Source organism: Salvelinus namaycush, chromosome 36 (genome assembly GCF_016432855.1).
Source record: "Salvelinus namaycush isolate Seneca chromosome 36, SaNama_1.0, whole genome shotgun sequence".
NCBI classification, from domain to species: domain Eukaryota; kingdom Metazoa; phylum Chordata; class Actinopteri; order Salmoniformes; family Salmonidae; genus Salvelinus; species Salvelinus namaycush.
Window position 1 is genome coordinate 6,276,366 of NC_052342.1, and position 21,485 is coordinate 6,297,850.

General features: G+C 44.7%; 4 protein-coding genes and 1 pseudogene across 7 annotated transcripts in view; all 5 read right to left on the minus strand.

Annotated features, from left to right (window-relative positions):
• The window catches only part of LOC120030175 (EH domain-binding protein 1-like protein 1), a 64,522-nt gene extending 63,241 nt beyond the window's left edge, over positions 1-1,281 (minus strand). For all 4 annotated transcript variants that reach the window (XM_038975520.1, XM_038975519.1, XM_038975521.1 and 1 more), the window contains exon 1: positions 1,009-1,281. In XM_038975520.1, coding sequence (XP_038831448.1) covers positions 1,009-1,112 — 104 coding nt within the window. In that variant the 5' untranslated portion in view covers positions 1,113-1,281. The remainder of the gene's footprint in view (positions 1-1,008) is intronic.
• A 5,344-nt stretch (positions 1,282-6,625) lies between these two features.
• LOC120030210 (potassium channel subfamily K member 1-like) lies at positions 6,626-8,175 on the minus strand. Its single transcript, XM_038975561.1, has 3 exons — positions 7,839-8,175; positions 7,083-7,478; positions 6,626-6,864 (listed from the first exon to the last, which is right to left on the minus strand). Exons 1-3 carry the CDS (start codon positions 8,173-8,175, stop codon positions 6,626-6,628), a joined length of 972 nt encoding a protein of 323 aa, XP_038831489.1.
• A 241-nt stretch (positions 8,176-8,416) lies between these two features.
• LOC120030368 (TAF6-like RNA polymerase II p300/CBP-associated factor-associated factor 65 kDa subunit 6L) lies at positions 8,417-15,449 on the minus strand. The gene is made up of 12 exons (XM_038975754.1): positions 15,361-15,449; positions 14,981-15,162; positions 14,717-14,803; positions 13,898-14,048; positions 13,694-13,744; positions 13,507-13,601; positions 13,323-13,397; positions 12,855-13,075; positions 12,437-12,569; positions 12,189-12,317; positions 9,996-10,492; positions 8,417-9,288 (listed from the first exon to the last, which is right to left on the minus strand). The coding sequence occupies exons 2-12, from the start codon at positions 15,116-15,118 to the stop codon at positions 8,952-8,954; spliced, it is 1,914 nt and encodes a 637-aa protein (XP_038831682.1). The 5' UTR covers positions 15,119-15,162; positions 15,361-15,449; the 3' UTR covers positions 8,417-8,951.
• A 249-nt stretch (positions 15,450-15,698) lies between these two features.
• LOC120030211 lies at positions 15,699-20,278 on the minus strand (annotated as a pseudogene).
• LOC120030379 (metastasis-associated protein MTA2-like) overlaps positions 18,740-21,485 on the minus strand; it is a 31,940-nt gene continuing 29,194 nt past the window's right edge. The window contains exon 18 of the mRNA XM_038975766.1: positions 18,740-21,099. Coding sequence (XP_038831694.1) covers positions 20,946-21,099 — 154 coding nt within the window. The 3' untranslated portion in view covers positions 18,740-20,945. The remainder of the gene's footprint in view (positions 21,100-21,485) is intronic.

A 21,485-nucleotide genomic window follows, 5' to 3' on the forward strand; every position in this document is an offset into this window, starting at 1 on the left:
CTGACTCTCTGTGGTCACTAAAGTTCCCATGGCACTTATTGTAGGGGTGTTAACCCTGGTGTCCTGGCTAAATTCCTAATCTGTCACCTAATCATCCCCAGTTTACAATTGGCTCATTCATGCCTTGTAACTGTTCCCCAGGTTGTTGCTGTAAATGAGAATGTGTTCTCAGTCAACTTACCTGGATAAATAAAACAATTACATACATTGGTGTAAGAATAATATCACCTGACTGGAACAGGGAAAACAATTCACTACAGGTGCTGTATGATGATGTCATACATACAGGTGTAAATAGAATATGATAATTTATGACATCATCTATTTACGCCTGTTATATGCATGACATCATCATAATCTATTTACACCAGTAACACTTCAAAGCTTAGGCCGACACATTTGGACAAAATATGTTTTGCTTACGCTCAAAACAACAATGTCAATTTAGATGCTTGTCGCATGACGATGATTAGAATGGGAAAACAGCATGAGGACAAATGCGGAAGTGCATTGACTGTTGAAGAAAGCTGTAGGCTACAGTATATTCATGCATAGTGCCCTGTGCAATAAACGTGTACGATCAACAAAAATGGGGGAGTCAATGTGATAGCAGTAAGAAACGGACAACAAACATATCATTGCGCATTGCACACAAACCAAATATGAATCTGAAAGTATGACCTGATTAAATGACATCTCAAGCAGGGGACAAGGAAATGAAGGACAAGGTGACAAAAGTTTCAAACCCCACGAGGTTGTGTTTTATCGGTTCAGACATGACAACTTTATCAAGGCTAACTCCAGTAAAGGGTGGCAGGTAGCCTAGCTGTTAAGAGCGTTGGGACAGTAACCGAAAGGTCGCTGGTTCGAATCCTCGATCTGACTACGTGAAAAACCTATCGATGTGCCCTTGAGCAAGGCACTTACCCCTAATTGCTCCTGTAATTTGCTGTGGATAAGACTAAGAGCGTATGCTAAATTACTAAAATGTAAATTATGTTCACTTACCATTTCTTCGTGCATTCTACCGTCAGTTCTTGAAAAGTCGCCACAAACTGAAATTTCGAGGCTTTCTTGCCGACACGCTGAAGTCTCTTCCAAACTGAAGTCATGTTTGGAGGCTATAATGTTATTTTCTCAAGAGACATTGGTATAAATCCTCTCCACAGTTCCCCTCTGTCCTCACTGCTTGGGGAAACACCAGTATGTTGCCGCAGCACTTGCGTTTGCTGCGAAAGAAAGACCGTCAACGTTCACTCACTGTTCAACAGTCTGACTGGTGTTCACATGTCCCGAATGTCACACACAGAATTCAGGCATAACAAACGCACGCCACGACAGATCCGAACAGTGAGACGACACCCCAAGCAAAAAAATTGATATGAACATAACAATTTCTCATTCAATAACACTTTTTTATTAAACATCAATTGAGGTATTGCATTTTCACTTGTAGCCTATAATTTTTTTTTTTTTTTTTAATTGACCAGTATGATATTTAAATAATATTCTACTGGTATAAAAAAATAATACATGTCTGAAAAATAAGAAAGCATCTCCTTATTCCAACTGCAACTAGTCCATTGTTTGAGATGAGTGCGGGAAGCAATTTATATATTTTTGAGTCAAAGGGTGCACTGTGGGGGTTGGGGAGGGGGACATGCCAATGTAATCCCATGGTAATAAACCCACTATGGTCCTGGCTTTGCTGAGGTGTGGTAAGAGGTATTCAATAGGTACCAATAGCCTAAAAACAATAACTGGGGGACATGTAAGTACCGGATATTTGGGGGGCCAGGAAACATGTCAGGGCAAAATGTTCTTGCTTAGTCCCTTCATACAGCAAACCAAAGGCTACAGTACACTGTACCTAATAGCAGGGGACTTTTTAGTTTACTCTGGTGTTTATTTATAAGTTGTGGCGCAACGCTGACAGACACAGGCAGCTGGGGAGTTTATTACTGGTCATGAGAACAAAAGTGCAAGGGCTATATTTTCATGTCATCCAACAAATGTAAACGCCAGGAGTTTGCTAAACGGCATTGACACTTGGATTGGAACCTGCGCTACGGTCAGATGACATGAAAATAGTGCTCTTTGGCCTTATACATCAGTGGTGGGTTTGGCGTCAAAATAAGGATGCATAAGCAGGAAATAACCCCATACCCTACTGTAAAATATGGTGGATCTTTGATGTTATGGGGCTATTTTGTTTCCACTGGTACTGGGGCCCTTGTTCAGTTCAATGGTATCATGATGAACTTTACCCGGTACCAGAATATTTTAGCCAAAAAACCTGGTTGCCCAGTATTCCCCTACCAGGAGGCTGAAACTTGGCCGGAAGTGGATCTTCCAGCAAGACAATAACCCCAAGCACACATTAAAATCCAGAAAGAAATGGTTAATTGACAACAAAATCAACATTTTGCAATGGCCATTTCAGTCTCTGAAACCCATTGAAATGGATCTGGAAAGATTCTGTATGGAGGAATGGTCTAAGTTCCCTCCCAATGTGTTCTCCAATCTCATAAAACATTTTAGATAAAGGCTCAGTGCTGTTACCACCCACCCCACTCCCTTATTAACTCATCTAGACAGGTTATTTAGAGGTAATATGTTTCCACAACAATCTTTTTCCTGTTGGTGGGCCACCTATTGGTCGCTGCACTTCCTATTTTCCAGCTGCAGGGTCCCACTTGTGTCATTCAGTGCCACCTGGGTCCACAGGATGTGCTGGGAGAAATGGCACTTCAAGGCAACTGTATGCAGACAGCTGACTTCAAATGGAGGATTTAGAGCCAAAATGGGGTACAACATGTCATGTCTCTGACGAGATTGACTGAGCTCCCTTTAAAATAAGGATGCTGTCCAGGTTAGTTGACATAATTGGTAGAGGATGAATAGGCTGGAAGTCTCAGCCACAAGAGGTCGTCAAAGCAATCGTTAAGGCTCTTAATTAGACTCTGGGCCAAGTTGATTACACCTGTCACAAATGTTTCTATGTGACAAAGTTGAAACTGCAGTTCACATTGAAAATTAGAGGAATTCCAAAAGATGCCAACTGAATAGTTGACTGAGAAAAGGGATGAGGCCATAATGTCCCTCTCTTTCTAGGAGTGGAAAATAACATGGTGGTTATATGAGTCATGGAGAGATCAGAGCCACTGCAGCATGCAGAGTTATGTCCCATAGTCCCCTCCTTGATAAATATAGACACGCAGGGCCAAACACCTGCCGACTGTCCATCAAAATGAAGGGAAGGGTGACAGCGAGAACCCAGAGACACACTGGAAAAATGTTAACAAGGTCACTGAACATCGTAACGCTAATTGAGGCCTACAGGATATAAGAGTTCATATAGGGCTTTTGCAATGCATACAATCACATGTTCTTGGATTAAAAGAGCAGCTATATATTCCTGGCACCAGATCAGATTTTACACAGTATTCCCCTCCAAATTTAGCACTAAACTACCTATGGTCTTTGAGAGTGCACTATGACATATGCTGTGTCAATAGCTACATTATATGCAACAGCAATCGCAAGACACCAGTCTGTCCCATGAGGCTAGGAGTTAGATAATGTTACCACCTGGTTGGGAATCCCCCTTCTCTGTGTACATTGAATGTACAGTTGAAGTCGGAAGTTTACACAAACTAGTTTTAATGACTCCAACATAAGTGTTTCAACCACTCCACAAATTTCTTGTTAACAAACTATAGTTTTGGCAAGTCGGTTAGGACATCTACTTTGTGCATGACACAAGTAATTTTTCCAACAATTGTTTACAGACAGATTATTTCACTTAAAATTCACTGTATCACAATTCCAGTGGGTCAGAAGTTTACATACACTAAATTGACTGTGCCTTTAAACAGCTTGGAAAATTCCAGAAAATTATGTCATGGCTCCCCAAAAGGGGGACGCTTGCAAGCCGAAGAACACCATCCCAACTGTGAAGCACGGGGGTAAGCAGCATCATGTTGTGGGGGTGCTTTGCTGCAGGAGGGACCGGTGCACTTCACAAAATAGATGGCATCATGAGGGAGGACAATTATTTGGATTTATTGAAGCAACAACTCAAGACATCAGTCAGGAAGTTAAAGCTTGGTCGCAAATGGGTGTTCTAAATGGACAATGATCCCAAGCATACTTCCAAAGTTGTGGCAAAATGGCTTAAGGACAACAAAGTCAAGGTATTGGAGTGGCCATCACAAGGCCCTGACCTCAATCCCATAGAAGATTTGTGGGCAGAACTGAAAAAGCGTGTGCGAGCAAGGAGGCCTACAAACCTGACTCAGTTACACCAGCTCTGTCAGTAGAAATGGGCCAAAATTCACCCAACTTGTGGGAAGCTTGTGGAAGGCTACCCGAAACGTTTTACACAAGTTAAACAATTTAATGGCAATGCTACCAAATACTAATTGAGTGTATGTAAACATCTGACCCACTGGGAACGTATTGAAAGAAATAAAAGCTGAAATAAATCATTCTCTACTATTATTCTGACATTTCACATTCTTAAAATAAAGTGGTGATCCTATCTGACCTAAAACAGGGAATATTTGCTAGGATTAAATGTCAGGAATTGCGAAAAGCTGAGTGTAAATGTATTTGACTAATGTGTATGCAAACTTCCTGACTTCAACTGTGTGTGTCAGAGGGAGTGACAGATTGTCCACCGGGTCCTGGGGGTCCTCATACATAAGAGCGACCCAATCAGGGGCATGCGTTGGGGGGGGGGGGGGGGGGGGGGGTCATGTTACCTCTGATACCTCCGCCGTTGTTCTTCTGACCAGTGCATACCAGCATCAGCCTGTCCGTCTCTCAACCTAAATGTGGACAACTGGGATTGCAAACCTGTGACTCAGGCAGCAAAGGGCGGCACATGACGGGACAGTTAATCCATGAAAGAGAGCAGCTGTGTTCGAGAGCATCAACTCTGATCAGTCTGACTGGCTGATCTACCAATCACCTCCCATCCCTAAATAACTACTAATTATGATTTGTAGATCAGTCAGTCTGCTCAGTCGGTGATCAGCTACTAAGTAGAATTGATGCTCTCAAACATGGCCAGTTGCTACAAAACTTAGCAACAGTGAAATTGGATATAGGATTATTTGGGGTACAACAACAACCAGGAAGACAGCACCCTCCACCTCAATTCATACCCACATCCAGTTCAAGGTCCTCTAAATGACCCAATAAGCACTACCGTGGATATGTTTATAGAGGATGCCTGAGAGGCTGCCTGGTAGGGTGCCAGGGCTGCCAGTACTAGGCACAGGCTCTGAATCATGTCCCATGGGCCCCCTCTCTTTCATACAGAGTCAAAGCAGGGCAGGACAGACACTAACTGGGCTGCTGTCAATGGCAAAGGATCATCAGAGAGCTCCACTCACAAGATATGGTACATTTACGATTTTATTCAGTGAAAGGTGCATCCAAAAAAAACATGCCCAGTATAAAAGTGGGTGAAAACGACAGACAGGAAAAAAAATGACCTCACCTGTTTAGTTCATTCATGATCATGACAGTCTTAAGCCATTACATTCATCAGGGACTGACTGTGTTGCAAGTCATTTAGTTGACTACCACTTCTAATAGGAAAGTGTAGGACTTCGATACTAACAATTGTTTTTGGAATACGTCATAAAATTATTTTCATTTTAAGTCATGGTATGGAGTGGGAGAAATGGGAACGCTTTGTTTCTCATAATACCTTAACTAAATGGGTCTATATGACATAGACAGAACAACTGGCCATGCAGATGTCTGTTATTAGTACTTAATAAGACTGTCTGGCTTCTCAGATACTACAATCACTTTTCATCTTCGCAAAACACACAGGGAATCTATTGTCACTGAACTGTATTGTACAATTCAAATAACCAGAATACACAAACTCAACCCTTCCATCAGGGGTTTACAATCATCCCAAAAAAATTACCTCATCACCTGTTTCACATTATTATTGGAAGTCTAAATCAATACCATTCACGCAATATGAATATATGATTGTATTTACAAATCAACAATGACCTCAAAGGGATACTTCCGGATTTTGGCAATTAACCCTATATCTACTTCCCCAGAGTCAGATGAACTCGTGGAGACCATGTTTATGTCCAGTATGGAGGAAGTTAGAAGTCGTTTCGCAAGCCAATGCTAACTCGCATTAGTGCAATGACTGGAAGTATATGGGTATCTGCTAGCAGGAAGTCTATGGGTATATATATAGACTTCTAGTCATTGTGCTAGCACTAGTAACTAGCAATTGTGCTAGCTAGCAACTTTCTTCAAACTGCACGCAGACATAAAAAAAAGTGGTATCCACGAGTTCATCGGACTCGAGGGAAGTAGATAAATTGCCAAAATCCCAAGGTATCCCTTTAAGCAGCTAACATGTAGACTAGAGAGGTCAAATTCAAATAACTTTAACAGTTCTTATACAAACAAATAAATACATTAATATATTAGTCAACAAGACGAAGAATTTTAGCAACATAGTCAAATCATTCATCCATCTATTTCAATGTCTTTGAATGCTAATGGTGGGAGTTAGGAATAGTGTTCTGGCTACCTTAGAATAGGTTTGGGGTCAGGCTCTTGGGGAGTCGGCTGGTCAGGAGACAGGGGTGCAGGCGGTTCCAGAGGACAGGGGGAGATTGAGTCGGGGAGGGTGTACTGGAGCTCCTCTGGGTCCAGAGTCCTCTGCACTGAGTACCATCTTATCCCGGTCTGTTCCCTTCACTTCTCTGTCCTGGGGTCCACAGAACAGCCGGAGCACTGCTTGGACCTGTGGCACCTCCGTGGCAGTCTCCTGGAACGTCAGAATCGCCACGATGCCAGCCATTAAATAACCTGTGGGAGAAAAAATAAAACGGCAGACGTATGAGACGGATACATCCGATTATCACAAAGCTGTGAGGACAAGAGGGGAAGCAGAAGCCTGTGTGGAGGACCAGGCAGGATTAGTGTAAATTCCATTTCCATCTTGATTACTGCCAATTCTGAAATCGACTGCAAACAAAAAAAAGTCTAAATTGAATTGACCACAACTCTGCTATGGCTACTCTCACAGGAGGTGAGGAATTCCATGCACTCCTTGGTCGCCTTGTTGCGCCTTTTCCCCAGTAGGTAGTCCCCCTGGCCGATGGTGCTGAGGGTGACCACGCAGAAGAACAGGGCGTCCAGGAAGCTCCACTCCGGCTCCAGGTAGCAGAGGCTGGTAGCGGGCAGCAAGAACAGGAGTATGACCAGGACCAGAGAGAAGAGGCTGGCATGGAGCAGCACTGCTCGGCCGTAGGGCAGGCCCCAGTAGGTCTGGAGGTGGCGCACAGGGCCGTGGGTAAGGATGGGCAGCATGAGGTCAGACAGGCAGGAGAGGACAAAAAGGGTGAGGGGGATTCCCAGCAGGCAGTAGAAGATGCAGAAAAGTTTGCCGTCATCAGATAGGAGACTGGAGTTACCATAACCTGGGAAAAGAAAAAGTTGGCATAAAAAGTGGATTTCAGCAAAACAGGGATTCTGACTTCCATGTGGAACAAGTAACCTAAACAATAACCTAAAGCATGTTTTACTAGGGTAGTTGTGAGACTTGTGCACACATCTACATAGGCCCTAAAGCCATCTTTTAGTTTTTGCACCTGACTTCGGCCTGCGGCAACAGGATGTAGCCTAGCCTACACTATCCTCAATAACAAACTACATTGCACATGAGAGAACTATTCAAGAGGTTCAATCTGTGATTATTCGGACCTACAATAAATCATAAAATTGACATCATTTCAATCTAACTGTGGAATCAACAAGCTTTATTTATTTGTTCTTCTTACCACGGACAGTCAAAACATTGATCACAAAGAACATGGACGAGCTAAAATCCCAGCTCCAATCATCTCTGTGTGCATCTAAGACAGCAATGTTCCGATTAGCAGAAAAAGACGCTTTCACAATAATTGTATCCAGCCTGCTCTCCGGTACGCAGTAGTTGTCCCTCAGAAAGTGCTCTCGGAGTTCAAGGACCTGTGCTCTGAGCCTGTTTTCCTGGGGCTGCTCAATAGCCATGAGCACCAGACCCCCAAAGAGTGTGAAGAGGATGTAGCTGAGGAGCAGGAGCCAGAAGGCATGCTTCCGACAGAACCTCTGGAACGAGTCGACCCAACAGACCATGGTTGTTTGTCGGACTGACCTTGCTGTGTATCGCTAGTGTAGGTAACCAAACACTCAGACGCAGGTGAGCCACTAGTTTTAAATATTTAAAACACAATTCAAACACCATTCCACTCATTGAGATAACTCAATAGAACGTCAATTCCGGAAATGAATTAACTCAAATTAAATAGGAAAAAGCTGTCGAAAACATATCAAGTTTGAATTTCACTGTAAATAATGAATGAAAGTGGAAAATATGTAATATTGTAAGAATATTTATTTTAGGATATTGGCTATCGTCCATATACATGTACAGGATGGTAAAATTACTCAGGTACATGGTAGAAAATACATTGTCCGTGTTTTAAGACGTGTCAAGCTCTCAGCTCGGTGTGAATACTCCTTCCATATCCATGGATTCCACTATTCAACACACCCCAGGCCAGCTCCTGCAGGCAAGTTAGTCTGAAGTTGTCAAACTAGTAGTGTCCTTATGGTGCATTCAAGACAACTGGGAACTCAAGAACAAATGAGGTCAAATCATGACGTCAGTGATGTTCAGGATGGAAAATCGGAGCTCTAGAACGATGTGTACATGAGTCAGTGTCTCTTATGCGACTCCAGTAGGGTCCCTCCCACGTGCCTATCCTCTAGTCCTAGTCTACCTCTTATGTCATAGGCTGAATAGGGAGGGAGGATATAGGGAAATCCACCTGCACTACTGAGCAGTGAGGTAGCCTCAGCCTGTTCCAAGGCCTTGACCCCTGACCCCCAACCATAGTCTCGCTGTTCTCTCAGAGGGGCAGGTGCAGGGAGTAGTGGGAGCAGGTCCAGCGGTGCACCGGTTTGCCAACCCTCCCGATGACAGGCAGCTTGTGGGCGTAGGCACGGGGCGGTACGGTGGACAGGGGTGTGGGAGAGCTGAAGCTGGTCTGGAAGCGGCGCCCCTGGCAGCGCCGGCCCATCTGACGTCCCCCGATGAGGAAGGAGAATGTGGGGGGTCCGGTCTGAGGAGGGGGGAAACGGGCCTTGGTGAACACATCGCGGGATGGACCCGCTGAGCGCTGTCCTGGCCGGGAGGAGGAGTTTCTGCGCTGGATGGAGGATGAGGAGGAAGAGCGAGCCAGGGACCTTAGAGAAGGAAATAGAGATAAAAGGAACATGTTAGCTATAGTAGCTAAATAATTTCAGCCTTCAAAAGGTACATGTAACTGCCAAAATAAAGGAAACACTGGAGTAAATGAGGGATACAAAGTATATTGAAACCAGGTGCTTCCACACAGGTGTGGTTCCTGATTTAATTAAGCATATAGCATCCCATCATGCTTAGGGTCATGTATAAAAAACACCCAGTTGTCCATTATTTCTGTCAACGCCAAAGATTTTCTGACCAGCCTATTAAGCCACTAGTTTGGCGTTTCCTTTATTTTGGTAGTTACCTGTATATATTCTTCAGAAAAACATAAGCACTTATTTATTTGTTCTAAATGTGTGTGGAGTGTTAGACACCAGCTTTCTGTCTGGACCAGCTGTCTGATTGTCTTTTTTCTCCCGTTTCTCTATGGTGTGATTTAAACAGGCTGTCTTATGGTCTGCGAGACACCCGCTCTGATCACATCACTCATTATCACTTCTTAACATTGCCATTTTTTGAATACTAAGCAATGTGGACAATGTGTAAGATGAGATAGAAATCAGAATTTATTTGCACATAAGTGCATTGTAAATTGTACTGTTGTATGCAATCTAAATAAATAAAGGATATTTTGTAATTTATGAGAGAGCTGTGCCTTTGACCCCCACATATAATATAACTAGTTATACAGATGCTACATTACCTTCCTGGAGCAGTGGCAGCTAGACTGGGTGGGGCGGGCTCAGTACGAGGGCTCCCGTCTTGCCGAGGGCTGATGTTGAGGTTAGCAGTGAGCTGGGGCATCTTGCGAGTGGTGTCTGGGTTGGCAGCGGGACCAGGGGGCTCCTTCCTCGTATCAGGGGGCTGGGAGGGGGCTGACGGGGGGCAACCTCCCAAGCTGGGGCCCGTGCTGAAGCGTACCGCCAGGCTGTCGCCGAAGAAGGAGTAGAGCTCACAGTACATGGCGGGTAGGGGGACGGGGGTCCAGTCATCCCAGGGGGTGCCAGCCCCCCCAGGTCCCTGCAGGTGGCTGGCGATGCCCAGGGCGGCCTCGGAGAGGGGCTCTGGAGGGGGGCTGAGCCCGGGGGAACTCATCCTGAAACCCATCACGCCCCCAGAGCCCGGCTGGGCGCTGCTGCTCCCCTCCGCTGGCTGGGACAGAGACAGGGCTTTCATCTTCAGCAGGCGCTCCACCGCCACCTGCAGGACAGAGGGGGGATTGGTACTTAGTGGGCGCACTGGAGGTTGATTGGGTGTGTTACCAACATAAAAAATGTAAAGCCCTTTGAGATCGGGTGAAAAGCGCAACATAAATGCAATTCGTAACAATACATTATTGGGAATCTCTTGTATTACTTTGGAAAGCTTTGATTGCATTAGAGAACTGCAGATATGGATTCTTTTAGGGCCGGTGCCGATTTTGGGGGTCAACGAGGACAGTATTTTAGGCCGATATTTAAGATCATTACATTATAACATTTTAATGACAAAATTTCCCAGAGACAGCCGTGTATGCATTTTAAATCAAACAATACATTTGACTTTATTTTTACCAATCTAATTACATAACAATTTCAATAATTTGAATGGTAAATCTCTTGATAAACTGGGTTAATGGAGACGGCATAGGCCTACTCACAATACAGGTGAACGCATATTCAATAGGAGCGTGTGCTTGCATTGAGTTATTGAGCTTGATTTGGCTGATCGGTGGAGTGTACGGTGCTACAGATGACAAACAATCTGTTAACCTTCCATTTGGGACTCATATTAGCCTACTGATCAACAACATTTGACTAAAAGCATCACTCAAAAGTGTCATGTCTGTATGGAAGGACATAGGCACAGCTGTTAGTTTGAGAATATAAAAGAACATATTTTCAATGCAAACGGGCCCAACGTAATGTCATGATTTGTGATCACGGGGGGGCTTACGAAACCAGAAACCATAGTTTGAGAAGAACGCACACACGGGCGGGGATCTAAAGCTTTCTTGTTCCATAAACATGTAGGAAGATTCTTAGGTAGCTAAACCTATTGACAACCTTCATTTAGGCATTTTAAGACACTTCCTTCTTTCCCCATTGTGATAACAATCTAACCCGACTATCAGCTGTCAATTTACAGATACGATAGCTGCTGGTCAGATCAGCACACCGGTAAATAGCTAACGTTACAACGCAAGTCAGAGGGCTCGCTACCGAAAAAAGGTGCACGTTCAAAATGAGAACCAGCTAACGTTGGCTATTATCTCCTATCTGATATCTTAGTACCATGTACATCTACCCAGCATAGTAGTCCCATGTAGCTCAGTAGGTAGAGCCCGGCGCTTGCAATGCCAGGGTTCAATTCCCACGGGGGACTAGTTTGGAAAATGTATGCAGTCACTACTGTAAGTAGCATCTGCTAAATAACATCAAGTGTCATAGTAGCTAATATAGCTACCTAGCTAACACCACAAATTAAAGGGTTGGTTAGTCATTTTTGCTATCTGCTTAGCTTGCTTGCTTATTGCATGCATGTCCAGACACGTCGACATGAGCTTTATAAGTAAATAAACTAAACTAATAATTTGCAACAGGAGTCACAGTGTCAATTCACCAATACTGCACCTTTCTGTTGGAGAATGAGCTATCATGCTGCTGCTGATTTTCCCAGATAGACATTCCTCGGCATTGGGCAGTGCTCGTCGCTCAGGCAGAAAGGAGCGGCTGGCATAGCAGCAGCTTTACTATGTAGAGGGATTGTCGACAAAGCCAATAGAGAAAGGCCGAAAGACTAGAAAAGGCAAATATCGGCCCGATATATCGGCCTGGCCGATTGACGGTCGTTCTCTAGTACGCGTCACAGAAAACGTACCACATTTCAGACTCAGTGACTGGTCTGCTGCACTTACCAGGATGGCTCCGTAGACCTTGTGTCCGTCTGCTTTCACCTGGGCGTTGGAGACTGAGTAATCATCCAGGACAGCTTGCAGGTTAGCCCAGTAGGCTGGCAGGTGTGGATATAACACCCGCTCAACAGCCTACAAAAGACACACACAGACACAGACAGTGATCAGCAAAGATCCTAAAATGAACCAACAGAATTGAAAGAAAACATACTCTCACTCAAAGACGATCAAGATAGAGGAAACGTGGTTACCTTCCATCCGAGTGCGTGTAGCCCCACGACAGCTCCATAGTGAGAACACAGCGGGCGGACCGGGTCTGACAGAACCTTCTGCAGAGACAGCAGAATCTGATGGTACAGACCACTGACAAGGTCTCCATGGGTCCTGACAAAGACACACGTTTTGGAGAGAATTACGTCAAGATGGCCGTGATTCTGTTGTTGACAGTGACACAGAGACTAAGATGGTCCACTTTTGACCAAAACATTATTTAAAAGGTGGTATTAGGAGCATTACAGTGTGCAGGCCTTTGTTTTTTTCTCTCTCATGAACCTGTAAGTGTATCAGTCAAACTGCCATGGTCTGAGGGGCTTTGTCCACAGTCTAGTCATTCTACTGTACACATCTGTACTGTATATATAGTGCATATTTATGGGTGGTCGGTCATACCAGAAGATGTGGCTAAGTAGCAGTGCTGCGTAGTCCCTTAAGGTCCAGTGGTCGTTGAGGGGGTTGATGGAGGCGGCCAGCGGCTCCAGGATGCAGTACATGACGCTGGACACCAGGCTGCGCACGTAGGAGCCAAGGTACATGTAGGGGTTCTGCACCAGACTCTTCACCATGTGCAGCAGACGGTTCAGCTGCTCCAGGTCGTGGCTCACAGACTTCACCTGGTGGGCAGAGTGGAGAGAGGGGTACATATGAAGCACAGTACTAGCTACATTTAGTAAGGATAAGGTCAGGACTTTTTCCTGACGAGGATCAAATCCAGGGCCGAGTTACAGGCTACTGTATGATTAGGGTCTTCTAGAGTTTCTCCTGGTCAGGAAAAACTGAGTGCCCTGTAGGCACTAAACGACTAGTGATTTGAATGCATCTATGACATTAGATTTTGTGTTTCAAATAAGTATAACATACCCCACTGATGACATACACAAAATATGGCAGGAGGGCAGCAATCTTGGAGTTGGACTGGAGATCCAGCAAAGCCACCTGATGAAGAAATAGTTCATCCACCATGGATTCAAATGTTTGAGCGATTTCAACAGTTTCTCCAATCAAATGAGTTCTATCACATGTCGATGCCAGGACAAAACTCTACCTTCATAAGGTGTGGGTCCTCTCCCAGTATGGCCCGGGTGATCTGCTGGTAGTACTTGAGCAGATCCTCCGAGAGAGTTTGTACAGCACTGGGAACTGTGAAGGAGAGTAAAAGGAGGGATCAACCACTCTGAAAAAGCCATGGGAGCAAATATCACCCAACGTTCAAATGTACTCTGAGCCCTTACCTGTACCTTGAGGCTCCAGGTTGCCTTTCCCATCCAGATAAGACACGTTCACTAGTAGGAGAACAAATCATAGTCACCATAAATTCTACTAAATCTCTTACAAGTAGAATGAGTATCGATTTGACTATTGATTTGCAGGTGGCGGGTTAGTATGTAGTAAGTCAGTGAGACGCATTTCTATAACAAGCATATCGGCGGTCATACCTCGCACCATGGTCTCTGCACAGCCCTTGGGTATGTTGGTGGCCAGGGCAAGTTCAACCAGGTTGATATCACGGTCGTCCACAAAGAAGAGCTCGCCCTCCTTGATCGGTCGGAAAGGTAGGGCATCTTGCGCACCGTAGCCAGCTATGGCCTGGCAAAAAGAGAAGACAGTACAGATAGGAGTTCAGTTAAGAGTAACAATAATAAAGACTGACGTCACCCGGCAAGCGGGATCCAGTTGAAACAGGCTCACACAATGTATACACTGAGTGTAAAAACATTAGGAAAACCTGTTCTTTCAATGACAGGCTGACTAGCTGAACACTATGACCCCTTATTGACGTCACTTGTTAAATCGACTTCAATCAGTGTCGATTAAGGCGAGGAGACAGGTTAAATAATGTTTTTTAAGCCTTGAGACAACTGAGACATGGACTGTGTATGTGTGCCATTCAGAGGGTGGGCAAAACAAGATTGAAGTGCCTTTGGTAGTAGGTACCAGGCGCACCCGGTTTGATTGTGTCAAGAACTGCAACAATGCTGGGCTTTTCCACTATCAACAGTTTCCTGTGTGTATCAAGAATGGTCCACCACCCAAAGGACATCCAGCCAACTTGACACAACTGTGGGAAGCATTGGAGTCAACATGGGCCAGCATCCCTGTGGAACGCCTTCGACACCTTGTCGAGTCCATGCCCTGACGAATTGAGACTGTTCTGAGAGCAAAAGGGGGTGCGACTCAATAGTAGGAAGGTGTTCCTAATGTTTAGTAGACTCATTGCATGTATACATTCAATAAAACAGTAGGCATTCTCTCACCTCCACATTACTCCAGCGCAGTGCTCTGTTGAAGTCCTCTACTGTCAGCTTCCTCCTCTTGGCATGTCTCATGAACTGAGAGCTGCTCTGTGTTGGTCAAAGTCACATCAGACAAACACATATCTACAAATAGCCACCTTTACATACTTTACCTATGAATGGGGCCCAGAGTTCATCCTGGTCAGAACAAATGGTGAGTGAAAACTCCTGGCCCTCACGACATAGAACAATCAACATCGATTTGGCACCGGTTTTATTGTTTACCTGTGTGGCTTCCCTAAGCCGGTAGCAGACATCTTCAGCCAACAATGCAGCCACATCGTCGCTGAGTTCCACTCCCGCACTCTCAGCCATGAGTTTGACAGACTCTCTGGGGACTTCAGCGAAGCGCCTCTCCTCCATGCTCACGGCAGCGTTCCGGTAGACCCGCAGCTCTGCGGAGAGACCTGCAAAATAACCACACATGTGTAACTTGCTGGTATAGTTAGCTTATTAGCTAACGAATATGATTTGTTAGCATTAACTAGACAGTTTATTTTGATGCGTGCACCCTTCAATATTAACTGATTCGTGCAGGCAACGATTAAAACTTTACACGAAAACAATGCCAACAGACTGTAGCTCAATGCGACTCAATCACTTACCAACTGGTGCAACTGGACAGTATGAATTTGCAAGGTTATCACTCTAAACCGCGCACAGGAACCTCACTCGGGTGCGCTGACATTTTCCGGAAAGCCAGCCTTCCAAAGATTGGTCCAATTCCCTATCACTCAAATGTGCGTCACTCCCACAACCGCTACTTATTCTTCTTCTGTGGATTATTTGTTTATGGCGGTTGGCAGCCAATTTTAAGGTATTACCGCCACCAACTGGACTGTAGTAACCCGGCCAAACCCTAACGACGCTGGGCCAGGTCTGCTTTGGCTGTGCAGTATTAAGGGTGATATGGACTCTGCAGAAGTCAGGGCATTGACACTTCTTACGCGCCGCTGAGCAGCGCTGTTGTGAAGGAAGTTATCAAGAAGTGAGTGCGTTTGGTTGTCAGGCGGTCCTGTATTATCCTATCAATACAGAGCCATCCACATCTTTACAAAAATAGAGGCGCACAGCAATAATGAACTCAATTTGGCATCTGCGCATCCCGGGGCGCCGCAATTGCGTCTCATCAGATCAACCATAAAGAGTGTTTGAATTGCCAAAATAGTCATTGTAAGTCCTATACTAGTCTTGATAGATGCGTGAGCCTGTGCAATTATACGACCTCCCGGGTGGCGCAGTGGTCTAGGGCACTGCATCGCAGTGCTAGCTGCGCCACCAGAGTCTCTGGGTTCGCGCCCAGGCTGGGCTGGGTTCGCGCCCAGGCTCTGTCGCAGCCGGCCGCAACCGGGAGGTCCGTGGGGCGACGCACAATTGGCATAGCGTCGTCCGGGTTAGGGAGGGTTTGGCCGGTAGGGATATCCTTGTCTCAGTATGTAAAAATGTATGCACTCTACTGTAAGTCGCTCTGGATAAGAGCGTCTGCTAAATGACTAAAATGTAAAAATACATGTACATGACATTTTCATTTAGATGTGCTTATCCAGAGAGACTTGGTTGAACGCCACGTTTCAGAGAAAAATAAACGTTACTGCAAGTAGATCCTTAAAGATGTATCTGCAACAGCAGTGCCAGGAAGATAAAACAATGTCTTTAGTAAAAGGAGTGCATTCGAATCCACACAGCCTGAGGGTTGCATCCCAAAAGGGTCAAGTACATTGATAGAAAAGTTGCCATTGGAGAACATGGTTTATGCAACAAATCTAAAGTAAAGCCTGATGGCCAAATAAACCCAAATAGGTAGAAAGCCTATGCAGACAAAAAAAAGCAAGAGTTCATTTAGCAGTGAGAAGTTCCGGCTAGTTCAGTGACAGAACATGCATTTAAAAAAAAAGAAGCTTACTTTGAGGCAGAAGCATCACAATACATTTAAGTGAAAAACTTAAATTAGACATGACATTCATGAATCCAACATTGATAACTGATTCACCTCCCTCAAATAAAATACATGGTACACATATAGCTTCCAAGCTCATAGGAAATCACTATATACACTATACTTTTCAACAAAAATACTGTGGTCTTGACTACAATGACCATTGCTTGTTCTCCCATACATCCTGCATGGTGCAGGCAACAGCCAGGGCTGTTCTCTAGCTGCTGGAGCCTGAGGGCCAAAGGCAGCAGCAGATCATTCAGCTGGCAGGAGAAGGTGAAGACATGATGAGCCACGGGCTCGTTCAGCAGGGTGGTCAGGGAAGACGACGAGTCTGGCCAGACCGGGTAGGATAGTCCAGAGGGGGGCAAGGGAGATTTGGATGAGCAGGAGGAAAACATGTCTGAGGCTGTGGACAAGGCTCTACCACCGAACAGCTGAGGAGTGCAGGCACCCCTTGGGTGGTGGAGTCAGAGCCTCTGATGCTGCTGGGAAGGTTGTGCTGGATGCGGCAGCGGGTGCCGTGGAGGCAGAAGCCAAAGGTGCGGCACAGGGCCCCACAGGGCTTCCAGTCCTGAGTGTGTGGGCCTGGCAATGGGGGCCTTATCCTCATCCTGGAGACTCGGGGGATACCAGGCCGCCATCACACTCGATGTTCAGGAAGGTGCAGCGCGTGCCGAAGGGGCACATGCCGAACGAGCGGTAGGTACGACAGGGGATGTTGAGGCGGCAGGTAGGGCGCTGCTCCATGGAATTGTGGGGTGAACAGGAAGCGAGTCCCGTAGACACAAAGAAGAAGCCTGCCGTGTGGAAGGTGCGGCACAGCTCGGTCTTGTACTTGAGTTGGCGGGAGGGCATATGGAGCTCATGGAAGCTGTGGGCAAACTGGCAGCGCTTTGCGTGCATGCAGAAGCCCAACTCAGCATAGCGGCTGCAGAGCTGTCGTGTAGCGGGTGGAACACTTGAGGGGATCAGGGGGAGAGACTGAGACTCTACTAGGTGCAGGAGGGCCTCAGCCAGGGACAAGTCTTCCCCAAAACCAGCTGAGCCCTGCTCCCCTGGGAACAGGTCGTCTATCCCCTCCTCTTGGTAGTGGAACATGGGCAGGTTGTTACTGCTGGTCTGAGAAAAGCATATTTAATATCAGGGTTAAATTATTAATTTGGATGGTAGGCCTACACTATTTAGGCCCATGAAAAACGGTATAGAGGCAAGGTAAAAATGCAACAGTACACTAGCAAAGTAGATTTTCCCCAATGTTCAACACCTGTTAGCTTGCAACCTCAATGTCCAAGCCAAATTCTATGAATATTATTTCGGTATGCAATTCGTAGAAATAACAGGAAAGATCCGGAAAAAGGAAAACATATTTCAGACAACATGCTACACTGATTGCTTTGTTACGAAGTCACATGTACTATCTGTCGCTGTGTCCACTGTTACATTTGTAAAATATCTTTATCTTGACCCAGTTCCCACTCTCACGTCCCCTTTAAAATCAGGCTCAGCTGTGCAGCAAACACTAAACGTCAGTGGGGCGTTCGAATCCAACCAACCAGATAAAATGTAGCTAGTATTCATTAGCAACCAGCCAATTGCGTTGAAGCTCTGCGACAACGTTGCAGTTTTAGCGCCGGATGAAACCGCCCCTTATCAAATTAGACAGAGGGGCAGCACACAAGCGCAATAAACGTTTGCCAATTACTTCCCTGACAACTAACGGCAAGCCCATTGAGAACAAACATTTTCTGGCAATTTACACCACAGTTGGTCAACCTAGCTATTTGTTAGTTAAATGCTGTCTGTTGGAGGAAACTATAACCCTTTGTGTGACCATGATTGATAATGCCCTTGTTTGAAATTAATAAAATACTAATTTCATGTTTGGTGGACTCATCTAGCTTGGGTTACAGTATTTATAGGAACACATTTAATGTGAGATGTAAACACAAATTATTAAAATGCAATTCCTTTTGTCACTGACAACTAGGGGACAATGCATTTCATACACACCCAGAAAAAGTACTCGCATGAAAGAGAAATGTGTATATGACCACAAAGAAAAAAAAATCTTTATTTATTTTCTTATCAAGATACATTAAAAGGATACAGACACATTGGAATAAAAAACACTTGAGAAAAAATGTAATTGTAGCATAATTATCTCTCCAACATACAAAATTCTAACTCCCTCTCCATCCCTCCCAACTGCTTTGATGGCCAACCATCCCAGTCTCCCATCCCAAACCCACTCAATGACAGAGAGCAATGTTCACATGTACAGTATTTTAACCTTCTTCAAAATATGAAGTAATTACAAGCTTTTTTAAAAGGTTTTATATAAAAAAAAAACTGACGTTATCAATAGGCCAAGTTTTTTTCTTCAGATTAGTATTTTCACTAAGCATTTTAACACTTAAAATTTGTTTTAGAAACATTACAAAAGCCCACATTGGGACCAAACTTGCATATAAATCCTTCATTTCTACCCCAGTACTGGCTGTCAGTTCCCAATGCCTGAGGGAGCATGAGGAATTATAATATCCAATTAAGCATCGATTTAATCTAACGCACCCTTTCATCATAAAACACAAAAAGGTAAAATAAAGATTCAAACCAAATCAATCCACAAGTAAAGACATCACTGGAGATTCCTCTCTCATCAGATCATTAAAAACATGACTTCTGTACCCAAGTCAATACATATTGCTGCTTTAGTAATGACATTCTGACAACCAGCTCGTAACATAATTTGCCATTTCTGTTCAAAAGCAAGAGCCAAACAGTCCATTGTCATAAATGCTGTGACTTTGTCTATGGGTGGGGGATCTGAATGCATCTTTTATACGTACAGGTGGCAACATGCACAGGGGCCATCTTAGAATGGAGTTTTACACACCTTGAATGTTTATGGCTTAAATTCTGTCTCCTTCACTAAAAATAACCCATATTTCTCACAATAAGGGCCTTAAAGACAACAGCATCTATTCCGTATGTCTCAAACCACAGTAACCCATCAGATCCACATCCAGAACACACTTTTGAATATCTTCCAAACCTACATGAAATGAATGTCTTCTACCCTGTTAACCTACATTACACCTTTTCCTAAACCATTACTCTCTCCTACCATTGTATTGATGATGCAAGACCGTTGTACGCGAGAGGTCGTTCTCGCAGGTCAAAACCAACAAGCACCCCAAAGGCTTTACAGAGACGGATCCAGAAAGTCTCGCTCTCCGGATGGGTAAAACGTGGCTGTAACAAGTATGACAATCAAGTGACAGGAGACAAGACAGGACTCAAATTGATTGTGATGACAAACAAGAAAAACAGAGCTCAAACTACTAGGGGTCAACAGCATTTTTTCCCTCACTATCAAACCATCAAACGTAACTTCGGATAGGCTTGTAGAGGGGGGATCAGTTCTTATTTGGGTGTGTGGAAAGGGGGCAGGGTGATAGTGCAAATTAAAGTCTAACAGAATGAGTGTCAAAAAGTAGAATATGATTATTTGACAAGTATGCTTGAATGATGAGTCATACAAAGTACTTTACCTCAACCTCCCCAGACCTATGAAGGAACATGTTAATGAAACCATCTAAATAGACTTTCCCGGAAAAATAATCAAAGAAACATGCTAAAAACTCCTGTCCCATTTAGCCTTCCCAATAGAAAGAAAATAACTAGAATGGACATTCAGTCAAATTTCCGTGGTGAGGGACTATGTCCCTTCTAGTATTTCAATTTCTTTCTATGGCCCTCCCACAACCACGTCCCCAACCAAATTGGTGTCGCCCCCTCAAAAAGCTGCAAATATTTACACAAATAAGACCTGGCGGAAAAAATAAGTGTTTTAACACCATTATTTCAGGATGAGAAATATTTCAGAGTTTAAATTACACAGTTAAAAATATTTGCCATTAAAAAAAAGGGGAGCAAAATAATTAAGCAAGAGACGGAATAAAATACTACAAAGCCCAAAGCCTAGCGCGTGTACGTGGGTGTAAGTGTGTGTAGAGAAGTAATGTTGGCATGTGTATGTGTGAACTCAATGCAAAGTATGCATGTGGGTGTCACTAAAGTGTGTGTGTGTGTGTGTGTGGTGAGCAGCACGTCAGCTTTTGGGAGGAAACAGAACAAAAAAAAATATGACAACAGAAAACGACTACTGGACTGGTATGGCGTGCGCTGCTGCACTAGCAGTGGTGATGCGCCCCCGTGTCGCAGTGGGTCTCAATCCCCCACCCCCCCTTAGTCCTCCAGGACGATGGGCTCGCTGGTGCTGGATGGCAGGGTGGGGAGAACCAGGGTCCGGGGACCTAGGGGCAGCTTGACCCTGACAGGGAGGTGAGGTTTTCTAGCTGCACGCCGCATCTCAGACTGAGTCAGGTGTTTTCTCAGAGCCCTTGAGAGGAGAGAAACACACAACACAGTGAATTAGCTATAGGACTGAAAAGATCCACATTTGCACACCTAGGAGTCTAATGTCAAAGTGCACAGGTGCAAAGAAGTGAATCCTTCTCGTCTTCAAACTAGTTGAATGCAATATTACGCATTAATCAACAATTGCAACCTTTTGGTTAAAATAAAATTATCCCATTGAGTGTACTGCCAGAGACCTGATTGATCCCTTTATGTCAAGTATTCCATATACAACAAATGCATAGAACATTAGGAACACCTTCCTAATATTGAGTTGCAGCCCTTTTGCCTTCATAACAGCCTCAATTCATCGGGGCATGGACTTTACAAGGTGTCGAAAGCGTTCCACAGGGATGCTGGCCGATGTTG